Consider the following 23,151-nt stretch of genomic DNA (forward strand, 5'->3'; position numbering starts at 1 on the left):
TGGCTACTGCTAAATCCATCACAGACACACGGAGAGTTTTTGTTGTGATTTTTGAAGAAGATTAACGCTTTTTTCACTCTCCATAGAATACTACCAAAAAGACTACTACTCAGAGTACAACTGTAACGAACCGCTGCTGGAACATGCCAAACTGACCGCCACATCGCAGCTTCGGGAACGAGGACCGGAAAATGCCCGTCTCAACGGTAAGTTTGCATTGGTCAAAATCTCTTTCAACTGTTGGCGTTTTTTCTTGTTAAATTTTCTGTTATTCTACCGCGTTGTTCAATTCACCCCTTCGATCTTCTTCCACCGCTGTGTATTTCTCCCTCTTCTGTGAATATCGACTTCAAAGTGGCCGCGAAAGTGATTTCAGCTTGTTTGTTTTGCTACTCTTTCTCCGCTGCGTTGCACCGTCTTTGCCGATCTATTCGATTTCGGTTTGTTGTTGTTTTGTCTGTTTATTTTCGTGTGTGCTGCGCCGCGTCTATTTTGCAAAGCTACTCCCTCTGTAAATCGTTATGCTTGTTTGTTTTGCTTGCTACATTTCGACTATTTTCCACATTTCACCAGTTAGCCCTCGGAACCATCATCACTCGTTTTCGTTTTTGTTTTCGTTGATAACATTCTCATCGTTTTCATGGTGGGTGAATCTTCCTTGTTTCAAATTGGCACGTGGCTCGTGGAAATTCTGCCATATGGTCACCCCTTTCGCAATCGCTAAATTTATGCATTTCTCCCGTTCCGAACCCCGCGCAATTGCCCCTCTTCTTGGGATTTCGGTTATGTGCTGCAATTACTGTGTACCATCATCGATGTCGGTGGTGCCAACATCGCAATTGTTGTGCTGGAACGGCGCCGCCGGAAGGATGTACCCGGGTGATCGATACAGGACATGCAAACATGCACGGGCAGGGATGCTCAAGTTGCACTATTTTTTAGTAGCTATGAAATTTGCTATTTTTTTAGATGTTTGAACTACTTGGACTTTTTTTGATGTTAGACAAAAATGAGAGTTAGAAAAAAGTTTTCAAGAATTTCAGTTTTATAGCATCCGCCATTATGGCGAAACGTCAACCTGACTGCTGACCAACCCTAATCGACGTTGTGTTGCATCGTTGGTCCTTTTTCTCGGGCCAAACTTTGACCAACTGTGATGCTGTCCTCGAGGACATGCCCGTTGGTCATTTCCCGGCTGATTCATTATGCATTCGCTGGCCCAGTTGGCATCCTTCGGGCGCACAGTTGCCGCATTGGAAAAAAAGTGACAATCTGCTTGTATGACAAGGGGAATTGTGTATGCCCTTTTTGCGATAAATTGTGGTGCCAATCAAGAGCGGGTTGACCATTTCTAGCACAGCTTTCAACGTGTGTTTTTTTTACTCTCAAATGATGAAATAATGGTCCGAATGACGCCGACGGTATCGATTTCTGGACGTGCAGATGCTGCAATATGGTGCGCGAAAATACCGGGGTGATAAACAAGGTGTTAATGTCGTTATAGGGTAGAGGACCCAGAAATCGCCCACTTTATAAAGGCAATCTAGGAAATTTGATGAGAATTTGATGGCAAATTATGGTTTTTGGTTCTATTTGTTGTAGAACGTTGATAAACTATTTGATTTTAAGTTTCCACAAGGTTTTTATCATTTACGTGTTCATTTTTTATAAAATTTTGCGTTTTTATAAAGTCCTCTGAAGAGCCTATTTTCGCCCCCCTAAATCCAATTTTCGCCCACCCTTGGAACCAGTTTTCGCCCACGACAAAAATCAAGAAATCAAATGAAATTATGACTCAAAGCTAAGCAAATATGGTCTCCTATTGATACACAACATGTTCCCGAAGCTAAATTTCATTGATGTGCACATATTTTGTCGTACATATTATAAATTGAGGTTCAAAAAATCCCAGGAGTTTTTTTTCAGATATCCTGCTTATTTTGAGATTCTTTGTCTAACTAAAACCAAAACATGTTCTCACTCTCTCTAAAAAAATATGACTGAATCAAAATTTGTGATAGAACTCATGTGTCCCTGTTCACCCAAGAGGCACACAGTTACAATTAGCTCCATGTCCATACTAGATTTCGCCCTGGGCGAAAATTGGATCTCATGTTTTTTCATGACCCCAGAAATCGCCCACTTTATTTTATTGAAATAACCTTTGGTAAACGTTTAAAACAGGTAAATCACTAGATTTTCATGAAATTCAGACATACAGTGAACTAATGAATTATTCATTTACATTATTTTCGGACAAAATGAGTTGTTTTCCCTCATTAACATTATTACCCGCTGTAGTCTAAATTGACAAAAATATGGCGCCTGCAGTAAGGCTTTTTTTGAAAAGCTTATAAATAATTAATAATCAATAGAAATTCATTAGGAAAGTTTCAATTAGTACTAGAAATGAATGAATATGTAAACCTGCATAATAAATTCAACCAAAAAACGGTATGAGTTTGCTAAATACAGATAAAATCCAGTAGGTGGGCGAAAACTGGAGCAGGGCGAAAACTGGGTCCTCTACCCTATTGCCTCGTGGTACAATTTGCATATTCTGCAGCGACGGCTTATTATCACGTCGGTGACATAGAGCGCTAATAATTTGCCCTGGAAGATACGCCAAGGAAGTGGCCCGGCTCCGTTTCCGAACCTAATGAGGCGTACTTAATGATATGCGCCAAGATGTCTCACCCCTCGGTGGCGCGATGATAATCCTTTGAAGAACTTGAGCTAGACGATGAAGGCGAGCGCACCTGAGATGTGGAGACAACACCTTTTCTTGAGTAGGTGGGAGAGAAAAGTGGAAATTTTATTTATTTTTAGAAAACTTCGTCTTTTCTTATGAGTTGCTCTTGAGAATCGAAGTGGCGCTCCCCTCGGGAAATGTCACTTATTGTTTACATTTGAATTTTGATCATTCCCCGTGGGAAAATTGGCTCGAATTTCGAGGCAACTTGGATCAGGAATTGCATCAATTGAATGCACTGTGACAAGTCTCCACTTTATAATAAGGTGCGTTTTGTACGATTTTCGGATACGAGGACCGATTCTACAGTTTTACCACCCACTTACTTCATGCTCACTTGCCGTGTCGGTAACGAGACTCTTCCGCCGTGGTTTTGTTTACTATTTTCGCAGACACACACACAACCAAGACCTCTCGAGATGATGAATCACGCTTGAGACGTGTTCCTCGAGTGGTGTCTGCGCTGCTGCTTTTATGTTTGTGAGAAGCGGTCCTCCCGTACACCAGCTGAGCTCACTCGGGTAATTGGATTATGCTGACCCTGCTGAATTGACCCCGGTGAATGCAGCGCTTCGCGCTCTGCATCGTATATGGGTTAAGCTTGTTACGGATTCTCAGTGTGCAGCGTTCCCGGAGTTTGTTCTCTCTCTTCGCCCGGTTTTGTCGCCCTCTCCGAACTAATACAAGCAGATTCTTTAGCATTGCTTGTATTGGTGACATGCGATACGGTTGGCAGCTCTGGGTGTCAAACTCCGTAGTTTCGTTGTCATTGCTCGTCGCAGCTGCGAGATATTTACAAATTTTGGCCAAATCTCGACTCAATATGTTTGCCGATTGATCCTGACTGTCACCGACCTGTACTTCGAGAACATCGCACGGCTAACGAACATCGCATCGGGATGGCGGTTCGGCACGTTCGCTGGGCGTTCGACCTGGCCAGCTGGCGGCCAACGCTGACGGATCTGCTGCTGGCGACAGCCTGTATTCAGCCGGAGGAGAAGCTACGGCTGGCAAAGTTTGTGTTTCGCGATGACTTTAACGCATCGTTGATTGGGCGGCTGCTGATGAGGCGGTTCGTGCACGTAGCGACGGGGCTGGAGTACGACAAGATCGAGTTCGATCGGGATGTGAAGGGGAAGCCGTTCCTGAAGAATCAGGGGTACGAGGTTGAGTTTAATGTATCTCATCAGGGAAGGTATTCGGTGCTGGCTGGGCTGGTTGTGGAGAAGGATTGTGCGGTGAAGCCGACGGTCGGGGTGGATGTAATGAAGATCGAGTACGGAGGAGGGAAGCCGCTGGGCGAGTTCTTCAGACTGATGAATCGGAACTTTTCCGAGGATGAATGGGTGTACATAAAGGGTCAATGCGAGGAGCAGGAACAACTGGAAGCGTTCATGAGAAACTGGTGCCTGAAGGAGAGCTACGTCAAGAATGTGGGTGTTGGAATAACCGTTGATCTGAGGAAGGTCAGCTTCGCGATCGGAAGCAAGGAACTGCACACGAAGCGGGTGGTCTGTGATAGCAAGTTGAGGCTGAACGATGAACTGTTGAAGGACTGGCGCTTCGAGGAATCTCTTATCGACAAAGATCACTGCGTAGCTGTTGCGCTGGAAAACATTCCGGCTGGAGAAGACCTAACGGGCAACTTCTTTGAGACTGTCAGCTTCGCTGAACTGGTGGAGGGCCATAAGCCACTTTTGGCGATCGATGAAAACTACTGCGAAGATATTATCAATAAGGAGTACAAGAAGATGAAATAAAGCTATTTACTTGTTGGTTGGGGGTTTTACATGTTCAAGTCTGCGTTTGTTCTATTCCCAACGATGACAATTATCGACTAAACAAGACAATTTTGGCGAGTCTCGGGTATTCGGTTACTCTCGCCAAACCGCAAACAAGGATTAACAGCTGGATGTCACGACACGTCGTCGTCTTTATTGGGGCCACAACTCCAGGAGGTCGAGACACTTGCCACAACTGCAAACAGCCAACGCTCTAACCGAAGAAGCTTTGTTTGATCCATACTCAAATTACCTGTCCTGTCTGCTCGACCCAAATCGTTGTTGGTTGGTGCGGAAGCGTTCTTTCGACAGGTGTAACATTTCTGAGATGGAGTGAGGAGCTGTTTTCGCGGATCCGCTGCACCGCTCCGGAACTTTTTATCAAATTACGCTAAAAGCCTCGGGGGCGGTGCACTTTGGGCGTTAATTTCCTGACCTCACGCGACGTCGTCGGGTCGGAAGCGTGCCGAAATCGAACCGACTTTTCCGCACAATTAGAGCACTGATTGTGCGCCAGCGATACGCGGTACTGCGTCATTTTGACGGCGGAAGTTTATCGGTTATCTCCTGGGAATATCCCGGCGTTTGCTCATTTTGTCGCATCATATGGTGCGATTCGATCGCGGTTGACAGTTTGCCATAATGGCGACTCAAGGAGGTATTACGCTACAGCAAACAAACTCGCACATTTTGACAGTTTGTCTGCGTTGTTTGTTCGCCAACATTTGTTTGGAGAAACGTCAGCTTGCATACATTTTGTCTTGTTGCGAGTTTGGCAAACTGTCAAACGCGAAAAAGTGCGAGTTTGTTTGATTGCAATAGTGTAATAGCTCCTTCAAGTGCCATAAACGTTAACCCGATTGGCGCCACCACTGCACCATCCTTCAATCAATAGTCATGGAACGATGGTTGCCAAAAACTAAACGCGTGCCGACGAAAAGTCAGGTTGATGATGCGTGACGCCACAAAAACGGCACGGAAGGATAATGACTTTTTGGCTAGGTTATGTTTGTGCAGGTAGATCCGTTACAATATCGGCCGAATTTTACGGTTTTGTGTAGTCGATAAAAGGGTGGTGTCGGGTAATTATACGTGCCGTGTCTGGGTTGACGTTTTGTGAGGATTAAAGTTCTAGTGAATCGTTTTTGAATATATTAATTTCCTGGTAGAAGCGACGAGGGGACTCGACCGTTGACAGCGTGCATTTGTAATTAGGTTTCTAGAGCGTTATTTATCTGCTTGAATAGACACTTAATTTGGGACAATTTGTTGATTCCGGTTCCCGACAGGGGTGTTGAAGTTTTTTCCAGGAAGATTGTGTGGGGTATCAAGATGAATCATTCTAAAGGTACATAACTGTCAAACTGTGACATAAAAAATATAAATTGAATCGCTGTTGAAACAAAATCAAAACTCCCTAATTCCCAAATTGTCAACAACCGGAAGAGAACGAAATCGTTACAAGAGGATGATGCTTGAGTTCGATACGTTCACGAGTGGTTCGGAAGGACTTGATTTATACGTTGAGGCACTTCGCGCCCTAGCCCTTGATCGGAAAACAATGTGTGACAACTCCCCGTGTAGGTTATTTTTCCCTCGTTTTGCCTCTATTTCCTCCAGTTGTCCAACTCTTGGGTTGTTTCCATCGCGGGATTTATTATTATTACTTCATAAACGCTGTCTGTAAATACACTCGACTGAAGGAGAAAAAAAGCTGCTAGGGATGGCAGTGAGAACAGGATAACGCTGTACGTCGAGGGGTGCGTCATTGTTTCAGCCGGCAGGTGTTGCTCCGGGTTCTCCCCTCCTCGGATTTGTAATGAATTTATTACCGTTTGTTTAACCGCAATGTTTTCGCTACGGTTTGTTCAACTGCCTGCGCTCGGCTTCTTCCTGCGTGCACCACGTGCGTGCGTGCCATAATTATGGTGTGCTCAGCTGTCAGAATTCGCTATAACCGCAGGCGCCATTGTGCAAACTAACCTCGATGTCTTGATGTCAGCCCCGTGTGAGTCGGTTTGTTTGCCGAGCGTGTCTAATAAGTTTGTTTCTTTCCGACGGTGACCAAATATAAAGCTGGCAGTGCCTGGACCGCCCAGCAGTCCGACTTTGAGCAGCAGCTCATCATCGATCTGGGCACGGTCCGGAACGTGACCCGAATCGAAATCCAGGGCCGTCCGCACAGTAACGAGTACGTCACCGAGTTCAGTATCAGCTACGGCTTCAACGGGCTGGACTACATCGACTATAAAGAACCGGGAGGCAACACTAAGGTAACGGCGCGCGGTAGCTTCCGGTTCCCGGCTCAACCAACTCGCGAATGAACCAACGCTGCGAACACTCACAGATGCTTCCACAAATCTCACCCCTTTTCTCATCATGTACATACAATACGAAACATAACAAAGTCACTTTGGTATCCGGTGATTCGTCTTTTCTCTGCTCTCTGATTTGCATAACAAACGCCCTCCGGTATTCACTCTTTTCATGAAGTTGCACATGGTGATGGTTTTATAGCAATGGTGACAGTTTTACTATAGTTTGTTTACACACTATTTTTAGCTTTTAAGTTAGTCATATAATACATCATAGACTTTGCGAATTGGCCAACCACTAACTAATAAAAAATTCAACTCTTCCCCCTACTCCATTATGGCACACTCTGGATTGGAAACGTCAAACAAACGCCATAAAACAAAACGTCGATACAAAAATCGATCGTGCGATGACACACTTGACACCCCTACACACTAATCCCAACAACAACAACAAACCCGCATAACCTCAAACAATACTAACAAAAAAAAGCACGGTCCGCGTGGACACCGGTGGAGAACACGTACTTCCACTTCCTCACGGTGGACCTCGGGGGGCGGAAGATGGTGCGCAAGATTGCGACCGCCGGCCGGGCCACCACCAATGAGTGCGTCACCGAGTACATTGTGCAGTACTCGGACGACGGCGAAATTTGGAAGTCCTTCACGGATAGTGGCGGCGAGGAACAGGTAAACTACTACTACCCGCTACTGCTGCGTTTGTGTCTGTATGTCTGTGTTTTGTGTGTTTTTTTTCAGGAAAATATTGGGCAATAATTGAAAGATTCTCATCGAAAATCGGAAATATTGTTTAATTTAACTAAAATTATTTAAAAATTGCTTAATCTCACGTTTACTGTGCAAATAAAAAAAAGTTCGCTGAAGATATTTGAAAACTATCAGTTGTGATTTAATTAAAAAAATCGAGTGAAAAAAAAACAAGATTAAGATTTTTAAGGTACATTAAAGCTATACTAGATTGTTCCAAAGGACTTGTTCTTGATAAGTCATGAAAAATTAATTTTGTGTATGATTTTTATATATTTTTTTAATTTAATCTTTATGTCAGGGTGGCCACCCAAGTTGGGAAATCGGGAAATTCGGGAAAAAGTCGGGAATTCACCAAAATCCGCAAAAAATCGGGAAAAAGTCGGGAATTTGTGATTTTTTGTCCAAAAGTCGGGAATCCCAAGCATACTTGTTCGAAAATTATTTTCTAACTCTTGAATAATTTTGTCACATTTTGTACAGTTTTCAAATTGAATTCAATCATTTTTTCTTAAGTAACTTATTTAAAATTCAAGGTCCTTATCACTATTTAAATCTATTTCAGAATTAAAAGGCCATTTAAGACATTAAAAGTCCTAATAAATATTAAACGCATTTAACACATATTTTCATAAAATGTTTTTATGTATTAAAAGATTTTTACTAATTTTTGTTTATCAAACAAGATTTATTTATCAAACAAACTTAACTGAAAACAACAACAAAGCTAATTAAAAACTACTTGAAAAAAAGAACCTAATTTTAACGATTATGGCCAGCGTAAAGTTATGATTCTGTTTTAATATTGATTGAATATTTGAAAAAGATTCCAACTAGAGTTTGGCAATGGTTATTTTGGTGGAAAATATTAATTAAGTCATTTCAAATATTTTTTTTTAAAAGTTTATCTTGAACTTTTTTTGTGAGTATTGGTTAATTACTATAGATTAAGCTTGATTTTCAGTTTTTGGAAAACTTAAAAATCGAATTTAATCCAATCGTTGTTTGTTCTGTAAAAACAAAATTTTAAAACTTTATTACGTTTTGTAACATGAAAAATAAAAATATTAAAAAAGCAAAAAGAAAAAGAAATTCTGATTTAAATTATTGCGAATATGTATGTTTAAAGGATTTGTCTCTCGGAATATTTCGCATAAAGTAAGTTGTAAAACATGGTATCTTAACAAACTGAATTTTTAATTGAAAAAATTAAAACAGTTAAATACTGACAACTGGATAAATCAGATCAATATTTACAAAATTTAGAAGGGAGCTTAAAAAAATGAACGAATTTCTAGATATTTTTCTAATTTCTTTGAAATCGTGTAATCATGTTTTAAGCGTTCTTTGATATTAAATAAAATAAAATGTTATATTTAATTATCTTAAACTTTTTGCCATTTCGAGTTGAAATGAAGTATCAAAAACTATACGTTTTCCAGTTTTTAAAAATAACATTGAAATTAGAAGTATTTTGAAGCTTTCAGTTATTTTCTGAATCAAAATAATGAATGCTTCCATTTTTAAAGATTTTTTTAGGAGTTATCACCCTGCTTTATGTGTAATTTTAATCGCATTCATTCAAACTGGCCACAGTTAGCAAGCAATTTTAAGGTTGTGGGGCATGAATTCATTTTACTCAAGGAGGTATTAGACTATGGCAAACAAACCAACGAAAGGAACGTAAGCCTGCATACATTTTGCTTTGTTTGCTAGTTTGCTGCAAATAAGTTTGCGAGTTTGGCAAACTGTCAATCACAAAAAAGTGCGAGTTTGTTTGTTTTTTCTTAGTCTAATACCTCCTTCACGTTTTAAAACTAAACTTTGATACAAAATAATATTTCTTAACAAAAAAAATCAATCTTTATTAAAATTTCAAAAATGGTTTTCTCTTTTTGTTCATATTTGAATAGAAATAAATCCTAAAATTAAACCCTTTTCAAATAATCGAGATGATTTTAGGTATTTTGATATATTTTTATTCAAAAGTTGGGAATATTTTTAGATAGGTTGAAATCAATTTTTGTTTATTATTTTTTGAAAAAGTTTTTTTCTGATCTGAGCTTACATATATCATCAACTATGCTGAAAACAACTGATTGATAAGAAAGTCTCTTCACAAGACACAATTTTTCGAAGAGTTAAAAACCATTTATGACCAAATATGGCAGCTTACAAAATTGTATGGACAATTGCATGATGCGAAATTCTCATTTTGGCCATAGAAATGTTTGAAGTTAAAATGTTAAAAGTTTGAGTCAAATAAAACAAATATTCCAAGTAATCCGATTTTCGAGAGATTTTTTTTATACGTTTTGAACTTAGTTGGATATGTGTTATATGTTGTAGGATTATTAAACTGTGACTAATCACAGCACCCCCTTAAGGCTGTTTCAAAAACACCCAAAAGGCAAAAACATAAAATTTCGTTTATTTGTCTAGTCCAAAAATTATCCATAAAAAATAAGTGGCAAAAATTATGAAAAAAGGAAAATATATTGCAGAAAAAAACAATATATATTACAATACAGTACAGACTTGATTATCTGAAGTTCGGTTATCCGAAGGACTTTGGATAATCGAATAATGATTTTTTTTTCATTTTTTCATTTTCTTATTTTAACATCAAATTCGATTTCTGCGCGACCTCATTTTATTACAATTTTAATAGTTGATTGCCTATTGAATAACAAAATGATTTTTTAATGTTTCGTCCACATATTGGCCGCCATCTTGAATTTAAAAAACTCTAAATCACTTTAGCGTCGTTTAGAGGTCATACTTATGATTAGGCTTAGTGATTTTTCACGCTCGAAAATTGCAAATTTCACGGGGACCTTAATTTCAAAACACCAAATTTCACGGAAATTTCGCGGAACGTGAAAAATGTTAAAAACACTCTGAAAATCTTATGTTTAATTCACAGAAACTTCTTTTTATGCTTCATTATAAATTATTCTTGAATAAACTAAACAAAACTGAACGTGACACAAAAAAAAACTTTTCATAATTTCTTAAAAAGTTTCCAAGTGGTTTATGGATGGGCTCTATATATATTTGGAAACGAAATGTAGGGCACACGAATTCTCATTTATTGAACTGCCTTTCTAATATTCGACTAATATAGCTTAAAAGATTTCGCTGATTTGCTTCTATTTTACCATTTTACCATTTTACATTTAATTGAATTTCATTTCTAAACAAGATTTAACAATCTTGTTCAGCCAAAATGATTAAAATTATTTGAATTTTCTGCAACATTTTGCCCAATAAAAATATTTTTGAAGATTTTCCATCACAATTCTAAAAAACTAAATTAAAAATCAATAGGCAATAATAATTTAATCTGTAACGTAATAGCCTTTTTTCAAATTCAGAACAGAAAACAAAATAAAGTAAAATCGTGAAAATTAAACAGGACTCAGAAAGAAATATTTTTAAAAGGTGATTTCACAGGTAAAAAATACTATTCATATTATATTGAATCTTTTAATTTCTTTTAAAATTATACCTTTCAAATAAAACAGTAGTCAAATTGTTCTTACAGCGATTGATAATATTACTAAATTTAGTTAGTTTTCTAAAATAAATCAATATCACCCTTTTCATTTGAAAACTAATAAAATTTACTTAAAAAGTCCTTATTGATGATTTTTTTTATTATTTTTGTTATTGCAAAGAATTGATTTGAGAAAATTAATAAATTTCACGGAATTTCACGGAAATCTTCAAATTTCACGAATTTCACGCTGTCCGCGAAATCGTGAAAATTCACTAACCCTACTTATGATCGACAATCAAAAATAAGACAATAAAAACAATTTTTTTCCTGATTCTAAGTGTAATTTTGCCAAGGATAATCGAGTGTGGACTCTATTTTATTTTTTGCCCCTAATTTTTTTGAACATTTGTAAAGACCAAATTTTATTTTGATGAAAATAAAATGAAAATATTATCAGCCTTGTCATTTCATGAAGACGCATGGTCCTTCATACTCGAGATCAAAATAGTTTAACAACTGTAACTAACAAGCATGCGTAAACGTAGAAATATTAAACGTAAAATAATATTTAGTTATTTTAGTGAAGCATCAATCCCTCGTGGTCAGTTCCCCTGACATACATCCAGTAGGTTCATTGCGTTGTGTTGTCCCAACAGGAAGTCCAACTATTATTCCAAAAGGTCACTAAGATAACTAACCACTCACTGTCTTAATCCCAATTTATTACCAAAGCTCTTCAAAGGCAACAAGGACGGCGACTCGATACGCCACAACGCATTCGAAGTGCCAATCATCGCCCAGTGGATTCGGATCAATCCGACCCGCTGGCAGAACCGCATCTCGCTGCGCACCGAACTCTACGGATGTGGTTATGGTAAGCAAAGCGGAGTTTGACGATCGTTTGTGTTATCAAAAGACGTGGTTTGGTGTTAACTGTCTGAAGTGTACTGTTTATTGACATAAGGTATAGGGTGGTTCATATGTAACTGTTACGATAGAGTGGTTCAAATACAACATCTCCCCTCTTCCAAAAGCTATGCACTCCCTGTGCTCAAACTACAAAATCAGAAAACCTTGCTGGTTTTTTAATCTCCCTTTTTGGACGCCCTTCGTTCTGTTTAGAACGCTCCTGCCCACCCCTGCTCTGCTCTGCTCTGTTGGTTGTTTCCGTTGTCGATGTCTCGTTGTCTCGCTCCCTGCTCTCTGGTGTATTGTCGACGATACCGCTGTCCCCGCCTTTCTTGTTGTAGTCACGTCTCTCGAAGATCGTCTGCTTTGGTTCGTCCTGGTGCTGCTCGACTGGACTTGTTGGTGTCGGTGGTCGCATTATCCTTGGTTCTCGGATCTGGTTGGCAAACTGTTGACCTCCCGGTTTAATATGCACTGCGCTGCGTCGGTACACGCCACCATCTTCTAGCCGTACATCGCACGATTGGTCCGGAAATTGGTGCACAACTGTTGCTCGTTCCCACTGCTTGTCTAGGTCAGGTCGTCGTTGTACCATAACGTTTTCCCCGATCTTCAGCTCCGGAAGCTCCTTTGCATGTTTGTCATAACTCGCCTTGACCACTTTTCTCTTCTGCTCGATCCGGTCTTCCACGTGTGATGCTCGAGGCGGCTGCAACTTGTTTGTTATGACGGGAATCGTGCTTCGTGTGTTTCTCGAGAAGATTCTCTGGTTGGGGCTTGTTCCTACGGCGTTTGGCGTGTTCCGATGTTGTTGCAGTGCTTGCCAGAAATCAGTACCACTTTTGGCGCACTTCTTGAACAGCTGCTTCATTGACTTGACCGCTGATTCAGCTTTTCCGTTTCCTTGCGCGTGGTATGGAGCAGACGTCACGTGCTTGAAACTCCATTCGTTCGCAAATTTGGTCCACGCTTCGTTGCTGAACTGCGGTCCATTGTCTGTGACAACAACTTGTGGCGTTCCGTGACGGGCAAAATTGCGCTTGCACGCCGCAACAATAGTTTTGGTCTTCGTGTCGGCTAGCAGGTCAACCTCAACGAAGTCAGAAAAACTGTCCGCTGTGACCATCATGAGAATTCTCTTGCCCTCTTGCTTGATCTCTGCCAAATCAATGTTCACACGCTGGAAGGGATATTCCGGTATCTGGTGTGACGTCATGGGTGGCTTGCATTGACTGGCGCTGAACTCCATACACACCTCGCAGTTTCGTACGTAGTTGGTGATCTGGTCAGCCATCCCTGGCCAGAAGAACGACTCCCTAGCTGCTCGTAACGTGTAGTCAATTCCCAGGTGCGCTACGTGCAACTTCTCGATCAGCTTCTTGCGGAGGCATTTCGGCACCAACACTCGGTCTCCTTTGAAGATCACTCCTCGGTGCGTTGTGAGCTCGTTTTGCAACGTCCTGTACACCAACAACTCATCGCTCACGTCTTCTTTCCGCTCAGGCCAGCCATCGATCAGCACACTCATCAGCTTGCACAGGGTTGTATCCTTCTTGGTCTCAGTTGCGATTTCACCGAACCGATCGTCCGACAAATTGATGAGTTCCACAACGTTAGTGGCCGCTATCTCGTCGAACGCAGCATCCACCTTCTCTATCAGCATCACTTCCGCGTCCAGGTTGTGGGCAGGTTTCTCTGTTGCAGTTCGTGACAGCAAGTCTGCTATGTACATCTCGCTTCCCTTCTTGTACCGAACGTGGATATTGTATCTTTGCAGCGTCATCCTCATTTTCTGCAGTCGGAGAGGTGCTTCCGTGATCGGCTTCCGGAAGATGTCTTCTAGCGGTTTGTGGTCGGTCTCTACAACCACTTGGTGCCGTCCTGCCACGTACTGGTCGTGGCGCTTGCACGCAAACACAATTGCTAAGCACTCACGTTCGATGGACGCGTAGTTCCTCTCGGTCTTCGTTAACGTCCTCGATGCGTAGGCTACTGGTCTTTCATCCTGCAACAGCACGCATCCCACGCCCTGTTGACTTGCGTCGCACTGAATCAGCAAAGGTTCTGTTGGATCGTAGTACCGGAGAATGGGGTTCTGTGTCACTAGCTGCTTGATCAGGTTGAACGCACCGGCAGCTTCCTGATCCCAAACGTACTCCACGGTGTCCCGGGTCAGCTTTCTTAGCGGCGCACTCACATCCGCTAATCTTGGCATAAATCTGCCCAGGTACGTTATCAATCCTAGGAACGTCATCAGCTGCTTCTTGTCCGAGGGTTCTGGAATGTTTAGGACTGCCGAAATCTTGCTTGGATCGGGTTTCACTCCTTTGTCTGTCAGAACATGACCAAAAAACGGAACCGATGACAGCGCCACTTTTGCTTTCGAGCGGTTCAGCTTCAGACCTCGCTCGCGGAATCTCTTCAAGGCAGCTTCCAAGTTCCGATTATGGTCCAACATCGCTTGTTCCATGGTATCGCCACATCCGTAGATCACGACGTCGTCTGCGATGCATCGCGTTCCGCGCAGGCCGACGATTACTTGCTGCTGCTCCTTCTGGTACATCTCGGACGCACACGCGACTCCAAATGGCATCCGCTTCCAGCGATACACACCCATGGGTGTCCAGAATGCAGTTAGATCGGCACTCTCCTCATCCAGCTCCATGTGCCAGAATCCGTTCTTGGCATCCAGAACTGTGAACACCTTCGCCTTCGCAAATTCCGGCAGCATCTCCTCAATTGTAGGGATTTGATGGTTCGCACGCCGCACCGCCTGATTCAGCTCCGCTGGATCCAAACAAAGCCTTAATTTGGTTCCCTTCTTCACCAGCACCAAGTTGCACAACCAGTCCATGTGCTTGTTTACCGGCTCCACTATTCCTTTCTTCTCCAAATCGCTGATTTTGGACTGTAGTTCCGGTAGATACGCGAGGAATGCGCCGGGGCTTCTGCTGGACAGCTGCAACGGAATTGTCGATTTCAATCTTGAACCTTCCGTCAAACTTGCCGTCTCCTTCGAATACGTCCTTGTACTTACTCAAGATGTGGTGGCACTCTTGCTGGAGCGTGTCGATACTGTACAAGTCGTGGACTTTGATAATTCCCAAATCCATTGCCGATTGCGACGACAACAGTGGTGGCCGTGTTTTCTTGACCACGATGAATGTCAACAGCTTGGTTCCGTTCTTGAGCTTAATCTCCAAGTCCACCTGGCCTTTGGGCGCAATCACCTTCCCCGAATAGCACCTCAGCTTCACCTTCGTGGGGCTCAACTGTTGGTCCGGGAGTAGCTGCTTCAAGTCTTTGTAGCACATAACGTTAACCCGTGCGCCAGTGTCGACCTGGATCTCCAGCGGCGAAGTTTTTCCCGCGCCTACGGCCACCTTGAGTTCGACCATAATCTTCCCAGCCTCTTTCAGATTTTTCCCATCAACTTTGGCAATGTCGACAAACTCGCACTCTTCCTCGGTATCTGAACTCGCAGAGCTCTCGGAACTGTCCTCCACGCGCCGGACGTGCTTCTTGTGATGCTTCTTGTTCCGATTTTGGTTCCGTCCCTTCTTCCAGCAAACGTTCTTGAAATGGTTTCTTCCTCCACATCCGATGCACGTTTTCCCGTACGCTGGACATTTCGCTTTGTCTCGGTCGTGCTCGTTTCCACAGTAACGGCACGGCTTCTGCAGCTTCCGCGTGGCCGTCACCTTGAACGTTTCTCCTGCATCCCGGCTTGTGCTTTGTTTTGCTGCCATCTTCTCATACTTGCTGGCCAGGTCCTCGATGTCCTGGCTCTCCTTGACCTTCATCACCATCTGGTCAACCGTCAGATTTCCGGCTTTCAACAGCTTTTTCCGCATCTGGTGATCCGATATGCCAACAATCAAACGATCTTTGACCATCTCTTCTTGTTGTGCTGGGGTGTGGCCGCATTTCTTCACCTTCTTCCGCATCCGCTTCACGAAATCTTCGATTTTTTCTCCGTCTTGCTGGACCATCGTGTTGAAATCCGCTCTTTCCAGTCGAACGTCCCTTGCCGGCACCAGGTGCTCTTCCACTGCCTGCAGAATGTCTGTTGGCGTTGCCTGCTGCGCTTCCGTCAAGGCCAAATCGTCGATCATCATAACCGCTTCCGCCCCGACGACGGCCATGAACGTCGCTATCTGCAGATCATTTCCCTTTTTCGACAGCTCTGTGGCCAGCGCGTAGTACTTCCACTGCAGCTTGAACTGTTTCACCGCCTCTTCTACATTTCCGCCCAGTTTCAGGGGCTCAGGAACCGGAATGTTCGACATTTTGAGGTTATGTAAACAACGCGACGTTTACGATCGAAAACTCGCGAAATCCGTAGCCGACTACTTCCAACTTTTCGGCAAAACTTCAAAGAACAGTTTTTACGTTTTCATCGCTAAACAACGTTTAAATCGTGAGATTTTTCGCAAAATATCCCACTTCTGACACCATGTTATCAAAAGACGTGGTTTGGTGTTAACTGTCTGAAGTGTACTGTTTATTGACATAAGGTATAGGGTGGTTCATATGTAACTGTTACGATAGAGTGGTTCAAATACAACAGTTTGAACAGGTATCTAAGCGACTGCTCTTTTTTCTGTCTAGAATCCGACAACATCTACCTCAACGGAACCAGTCTGATCCGGTACGATCTGCTGCGGGATCCGATCGCGGCCACTCGCGAAACCATTCGGTTCCGGTTCAAGACGGCCGTGGCGAACGGAGTGCTGCTGTACTCGCGCGGAACCCAGGGAGACTTTTTCGCGCTCCAGATCAAGGACAACCGGATGATCTTGAACTTGAACCTGGGTCTGCACGAGATGACGTCGCTGTCGGTGGGCAGTCTGCTGGACGACAACATCTGGCACGACGTGGTCATCAGTCGCAACAGGAGGGACATTATGTTCAGCGTTGATCGGGTGATCGTGGAGAAGCGGATCAAGGGAGTGTTTGATAAGCTGAATTTGAATCGAGCGGTGAGAACGGGTTGAAATGTTGAGTAATGACCTGGACTAATGATTTGCTTTCAGTTCTACGTCGGCGGAGTTCCCAACATGCAAGAGGGGTTGATCGTGCAGCAGAACTTTACCGGTTGTATCGAGAATCTGTACTTTAACGCGTCCAACTTTATCCGCGAGATGAAGGAAGCGTTCTACGAGGGCGAGCACCTGCGGTACACCAAGGTGAACGTCAACTACAACTGTCCGGAGCCGCCGATCAGTCCGGTGACGTTCCTGACGCGAGGATCGCACGCTCGGCTAAAGGGTTACAACGGAGTGAAGCAGATGAACGTGAGCTTCTCGTTCCGAACGTACGAGGACAAGGGTCTGATGCTGCACCATGACTTCTCGAAGGGTTTCGTGCGGGTGTATTTGGAGGATGGTAAGGTTAAGGTGGAACTGAAGACGGAGAATGAGGAAAGTGCACCGTCGACGATCCTGGACAACTACGACGAGCAGTTCAACGATGGAAACTGGCACTCGTTGAGCTTGGCGCTCAAGAAGAACAGCCTGATCCTGAGCATTGACGAACGGCCGATGATCACCTCAAAGTAAGTTGAGATCAAGAAATTAGCGGCTTTTTGGGGGATTTCAGTAGATCAAGTAACAGCACAGGGCATGCGAACAAACTCAAACCAATTTCACTCAATCGTAGGCATGATCCAAATTCGGGTGATTCAGGGATCGAAAGGTAACGCACCTGACTAAACCAAGTTTGAACCGAGTGTGTAGGCTAAAATTGAACTGCTTTCTCGAATCTAATTTAGAGTGGCTCTTAACCCAAGTTTTGGATGCTTTTCGCGATCGTTCTCAGATGAGTTCTAACCGAGTTCTGTTACTTTTCAGACTGCTGGACATCTACACGACCGAGTTGTACTACATTGGCGGTGGCAAGACCAAGGACGGCTTTGTGGGATGCATGCGGACCATCATAATCGACGGTAACATCCGGTTGCCGTCGGATTGGAAGGACGAGGACTACTGCTGTAAGGGGGAGATGTTGTTCGATGCATGCCACATGATCGACCGGTGTAATCCGAATCCGTGCAAGCACAGTGGAGTATGCCGGCAGAACTCGATGGAGTTCCACTGCGATTGTGCTGGAACTGGGTACGCTGGAGCCGTTTGCCATACGTCGTTGAATCCGCTGTCTTGCCAGGCCTACAAGAACGTCAATACGGTGCAGTCAAGGACGATGATCAATATCGATGTGGACGGAAGCGGTCCGTTGGCACCGTTCCCGGTAACGTGCGAGTTCTACTCAGATGGTCGCGTAATCACGGTGTTGAGTCACAGTTCAGAGCATACCACGAGGGTGGATGGATTTTCGGAAGCTGGATCCTTCGAGCAGAACATTATTTACGAAGCCGATCTACCTCAGATCGAAGCTCTGCTCAACCGATCTCAGTCCTGCTGGCAGCGGTTGAACTACGCCTGTCGATCGTCTAGGTTGTTCAACTCACCGTCAGACCCGGAGAACTTCCGACCGTACTCGTGGTGGGTCTCGCGTCACAATCAACCCATGGATTACTGGGCGGGTGCCCTGCCGGGATCGCGGAAGTGCGAGTGTGGCATTCTGGGAACCTGCGTTGATCCGACCAAGTGGTGTAACTGCGATTCCAACAGTTTGGAGTGGCAAGAGGATGGTGGCGAAATCCGAGAGAAGGAGTACTTGCCGGTGAAGGCGTTACGATTTGGTGATACCGGAACTCCAGCTGACGAGAAACTGGGAAGATACACGCTGGGTGCGCTCAAGTGCGAGGGCGACGATCTGTTCAACAACGTCGTCACGTTCCGTATTAAGGACGCTACGATTAATCTGCCACCGTTCGATATGGGTCATTCCGGTGATATCTACTTCGAGTTCAAGACTACCATCGAAGATGCGGTCATTCTGCACGCCAAGGGACCTACGGATTTCATCAAGCTGATCATCGTCGGTGGAATGAAGCTGCTGTTTGAGTATCAAGCTGGTACTGGAACGCAAAAGGTTTACGTGGAAACTGCGTACAAACTCAACGACGACAACTGGCACTCGGTGAGCGTTGAGCGAAACCGAAAGGAAGCACGCCTCGTCGTCGACGGATCGATCCGCGCTGAAGTTCGAGAACCTCCAGGCCCCGTTCGTGCCCTGTCCCTGACATCGGAACTTGTAGTAGGAGCCAGCTTCGACTACCGCGATGGATTCGTCGGCTGTATCCGGGCCCTGCTGCTGAACGGAGAACAGATCGATCTGCGATCGTACGCACAGCGCCGTCTCTACGGAGTCTCGACAGGATGTGTCGGTCGATGCGAGTCCAACCCGTGCCTGAACAACGGAACCTGTACCGAGCGGTACGACAACTTCCACTGCGATTGCCGCTGGAGCGCGTTCAAGGGACCGATCTGTGCTGATGGTGGGTGTTTCGTTGAACTTCTTTTTGGAAAAGATTCTAACTTATTTATTTTCAGAAATCGGCGTCAACATGCGCTCCAGTTCGATCATCAAGTACGACTTCCAGGGTGCGTTCCGATCGACGCTGCACGAGAGGATCCGGGTTGGGTTCACCACCACCATCCCGAAGGGCTTCCTGTTGGGCTTTTTCTCCAGCGTTTCGAAGGAATACCTCACGCTGATGATCTCCAACTCGGGACATTTGCGAGTGGTGTTCGATTTTGGCTTCGAGCGGCAGGAGTTGATCTATCCGGACAAGAACTTTGGGCTGGGACAGTTCCACGATGTGAGGTTCTCGCGGAAGAACGGAGGTTCGGTGGCGGTGATAGAGGTGGACGATTATCCGCCAAAGGAGTACCACTTTGACATCAAGGACTCGGCGGACGCGCAGTTTAACAACATTGAGTTTATGTACATCGGCAAGAACGAATCGATGAAGGATGGTTTCATCGGGTGCATTTCGAGGGTGGAGTTTGACGATATCTACCCGTTAAAGTTTATGTTCCAGGAGAACCCACCACCGAATGTGAAATCGTTGGGAAGTGAGTACAATCTCTTTAATGTATTCGATTCAGAAAGTATCTCAAATTCGAATGTAATTTTAGCTCCTCTGACGGAAGATTTCTGCGGCGTGGAGCCGGTGACGCATCCGCCGATCGAGGTTGAGACCCGACCTCCTCCAGATGTTGATGAGGAAAAGCTGCGGGATGCGTACGGTCCGGATACTGCCATTCTCGGAAGTAAGTAGAAGCTTTGTTTATCTTACCTTGAATTTGATGCCGTGGTCACAATGTGATTTGAGGCTCGGTTGTTTTGGCATGACGTTCAAGATGTAGTTCCGTCACTGGCGATCACCAACTGAACTTCCGTGCCTGTTTACACTGTTCACGGGGACACATCAAAACTTTGATTTATCTTTCGGATGATATTCGGAACGCGTCTTTTCATGACGGTACTTTTTTTGAAATTGTTTTGAAAGGACAAAAGCGCCACCGTAACCTTTGATACTAATTTCACAATTTCTCTGAAACAATACAACATTTCATTGGTTTTCCGATGCGAGCATTGATCGATGATCGAATGCCGATCGAAAAACGGCTCTGTTTACGAATGGCTCTTGCATCCTCCGAGATTTACAATATTTACAAGACTGATTTATTTCTATCTCAATCACATGTTTAGCAACTCACTTTTCTGCACTTCACCCTACCCGTGTTTTGACACAATTTTTTTGTTATAATTATTTTGACATCTTCTGTTACCCACTCTCAATCCTCACAACCGTAAACTTAGCACTTTTGCAGGGTCTGTCAATGAACGTGAATTTAACCCACCGACAGTCGCGTATTTGTGCTTTGTACACACTTTCTAAGGAATTTTGTAAGAAACGCCAAAACACGCGACCTCCGAAGGGTTTTAAGCCAATTTTAACCGCAACTGTAGAAAAAAACTGACAAACTGAAAAATGACGTTTTTACTCAGAAAACATAGCTGTCATTGAAGAACACTGATAAAAATAAGCACGTGTTTTTCTTGCCGTTTAGCAGTGAAAATCTAACCGAATACCATTTGCAGGTGTCCTTGCCGTGCTCGTTCTGCTGCTGATCCTGATGGGCATCCTGATCGGGCGGTACATGAACCGCCACAAGGGCGAGTACCTGACGCAGGAGGACAAGGGCGCGGACGCGGCGCTCGATCCGGACGATGCGGTGGTGCAGTCCACGACGGGCCACCAGGTGACCAAGCGAAAAGAGTGGTTCATTTAAGTTTGCGCGTGTTTTCAAGCGTGCAGCCAAGCAGCAGCTGTAAATAATGTGTTCAGGACACGTGCGCACGTGCGTGGACTTCTTCCGGTTTTTCTTGAGTTCTATTTTTGGGTTTTTGAATTTTGGACCGTTTAGTTTTTCTTTTACCTCTGTGCATCCTTGTAAAGAGCAGCGTCTTTCACATCACACTTGAAGCAGCAATTTAATAGACTAATCGACAGGCCTTGGTCAGCTTTTGACCATACATTTATTACAAAACGGAACACATGACTTTACCGGAAAAGCATTTAAAAGCATTTTCGAAAGCCACACTGCTGAGCCAATTGAGAACGAGTAGAGGGAGTTAAAAAGAACGGAATTCAGTTTTATTGTTTTCTTTCGAAGAGATATAGAGTTATTTTATTGATTTGACCCGTCCATTATCGTACTTTTAGTTACTTTTTTTTTACCGAATTTTCGAATATCTTAGTTAGCATTTAAGAACTTGTATTAGTTAAAGTGTATAACATTCGTTCTCCGCGAGGAACGCAAATTATGACGATCGCCGAAAGTAACCATTTTAAGAAGTTAAAATCTATCCTAGCTTTAGCGCTCGGTTAATATTCAGAATCTCGTTCATTTTTAAAAACAAATTTTGTAGCCATTGAAAGTAGTAGCGAGGTAGCGCGGCAGAATGAATCTTTCTCCATTATTAGAATCTCTAACAAATTCTGCAAATTTCCACACACAAAAAAAGGTGACAAGCGAAAAAGGCAAGTTTACATCCGAAAGGCAAGCAATGTAAATAGTTTTTGAAATACAGATAAGATAACTGAAGGTAAAGGTTGTGATCATTTGAAGTGAATTGAAAGAAAGTCCTTGTTTTATTCAGTTCCTTGATGTTTTATTCAACTTTATGTCTGTCAGTTAACAAAAAAAACTTAGAATAATGTAATGGTGGGTACTGTCATTGTGGTAGCTACTGCGAAAGCTACGTTATCATGATTTGTTTTTAATGGATGTCGTCCTGGTCAACTGGTATATAACTTAGCATCCGTTTTTTCTTTTTTTTCGCATCCTGGATTTAACAACAATTCTATAAAACCTATCAACATACATTATATTATATAAGTCAATTCGTATTCATGCGCGCGCTCGTTCTCTTGAAGCAGCGTCATGATTTTTTTATTTCATTTTAGCGTCCTATTTTGGTTGTTACAATGCTTTGATCGTCATCGATCCATCGAGAGCGATAGTGTCATTGTTGGCGTTCTCAAATTTATTTTTGTGAAAAAATCATTTAATTTTCTGGAAATGTTGTGGGGGATTCATGCTCATTTTTAAAAAAGTTTAACTAACGTAACGTTTTCTCATTAGTAAAATAAATTGTGGGAAAATGTCTATAAAAATCAATAAATTATAGTTGAAATTTGATTGTTTTTTTTTAATCAATTGCCAAGCTGTGAAGGTGTCAAGATTAAAAATTTTTGCGATGCTTCTAATAATTTTTCATCTATCCATATTCATTGACCCGTATCCCCAAGATTGTTAATTGATTAAATTTTCGTTACCGTATTTTTTCGAAAGAACTCGAATTTTAGTAATTTGCAATAAGGGTATAAAATGAAACAAAATTTTGTATGCATTTTCTCTTTATTAAAGTTTTTTTTGGTAAAATACTATTTACTAAAATTTTCATAAAATACCGCATTTTTCGCGAAAATTCCCAAATTTTCACGATTCTCAATATGGGTAACAAACGAAGCAAAATGTTGAATTATTAAAGTTTCTTGTAAAATACTATTTTTATTTTACAAATTACTGTATTTTTCGAAAACTCAAAAATTATTGTAATTTGTTTATAATTCACAATAGGGGTATCACATGAGGCAGAATGCATGTATTTCACTTAATTACCGTTTTTCAATACTAAATTTTT

At 43.0% G+C, this 23,151-nt stretch overlaps 2 protein-coding genes across 6 annotated transcripts in view; both read left to right on the forward strand.

The window, feature by feature from the left end:
- Positions 1-22,049, forward strand: part of LOC6044067 (neurexin-4) — a 28,532-nt gene extending 6,483 nt beyond the window's left edge. The window contains exons 2-11 of one of the 5 annotated variants that reach the window (XM_038266423.1): positions 87-206; positions 6,610-6,806; positions 11,851-11,992; positions 16,639-17,009; positions 17,064-17,584; positions 17,689-17,724; positions 17,880-19,429; positions 19,485-20,009; positions 20,073-20,207; positions 21,043-22,049. In XM_038266423.1, coding sequence (XP_038122351.1) covers positions 87-206; positions 6,610-6,806; positions 11,851-11,992; positions 16,639-17,009; positions 17,064-17,584; positions 17,689-17,724; positions 17,880-19,429; positions 19,485-20,009; positions 20,073-20,207; positions 21,043-21,233 — 3,788 coding nt within the window. In that variant the 3' untranslated portion in view covers positions 21,234-22,049. Of the gene's footprint in view, positions 1-86; positions 207-6,609; positions 6,807-7,341; positions 7,539-11,850; positions 11,993-16,638; positions 17,010-17,063; positions 17,585-17,688; positions 17,725-17,879; positions 19,430-19,484; positions 20,010-20,072; positions 20,208-21,042 lie in introns of all 5 variants that reach the window. The other 4 variants (XM_038266422.1, XM_038266425.1, XM_038266424.1 and 1 more) reach the window with 4 other exon arrangements.
- LOC6044064 (L-aminoadipate-semialdehyde dehydrogenase-phosphopantetheinyl transferase) lies at positions 2,467-4,550 on the forward strand. Its single transcript, XM_001861600.2, has one exon. It carries the CDS (start codon positions 3,652-3,654, stop codon positions 4,510-4,512), a length of 861 nt encoding a protein of 286 aa, XP_001861635.2. The 5' UTR covers positions 2,467-3,651; the 3' UTR covers positions 4,513-4,550.
- Positions 22,050-23,151: the final 1,102 nt, after the last annotated feature.

Source organism: Culex quinquefasciatus, chromosome 3 (genome assembly GCF_015732765.1).
Source record: "Culex quinquefasciatus strain JHB chromosome 3, VPISU_Cqui_1.0_pri_paternal, whole genome shotgun sequence".
NCBI classification, from domain to species: Eukaryota; Metazoa; Arthropoda; class Insecta; order Diptera; family Culicidae; genus Culex; species Culex quinquefasciatus.

What these genes read in the sequence shown, in the direction of transcription:
- LOC6044064 (XM_001861600.2), top strand. Translation starts at nt 3,652, where the DNA reads ATGGCGGTTCGGCACGTTCGCTGGGCGTTCGACCTGGCCAGCTGGCGG.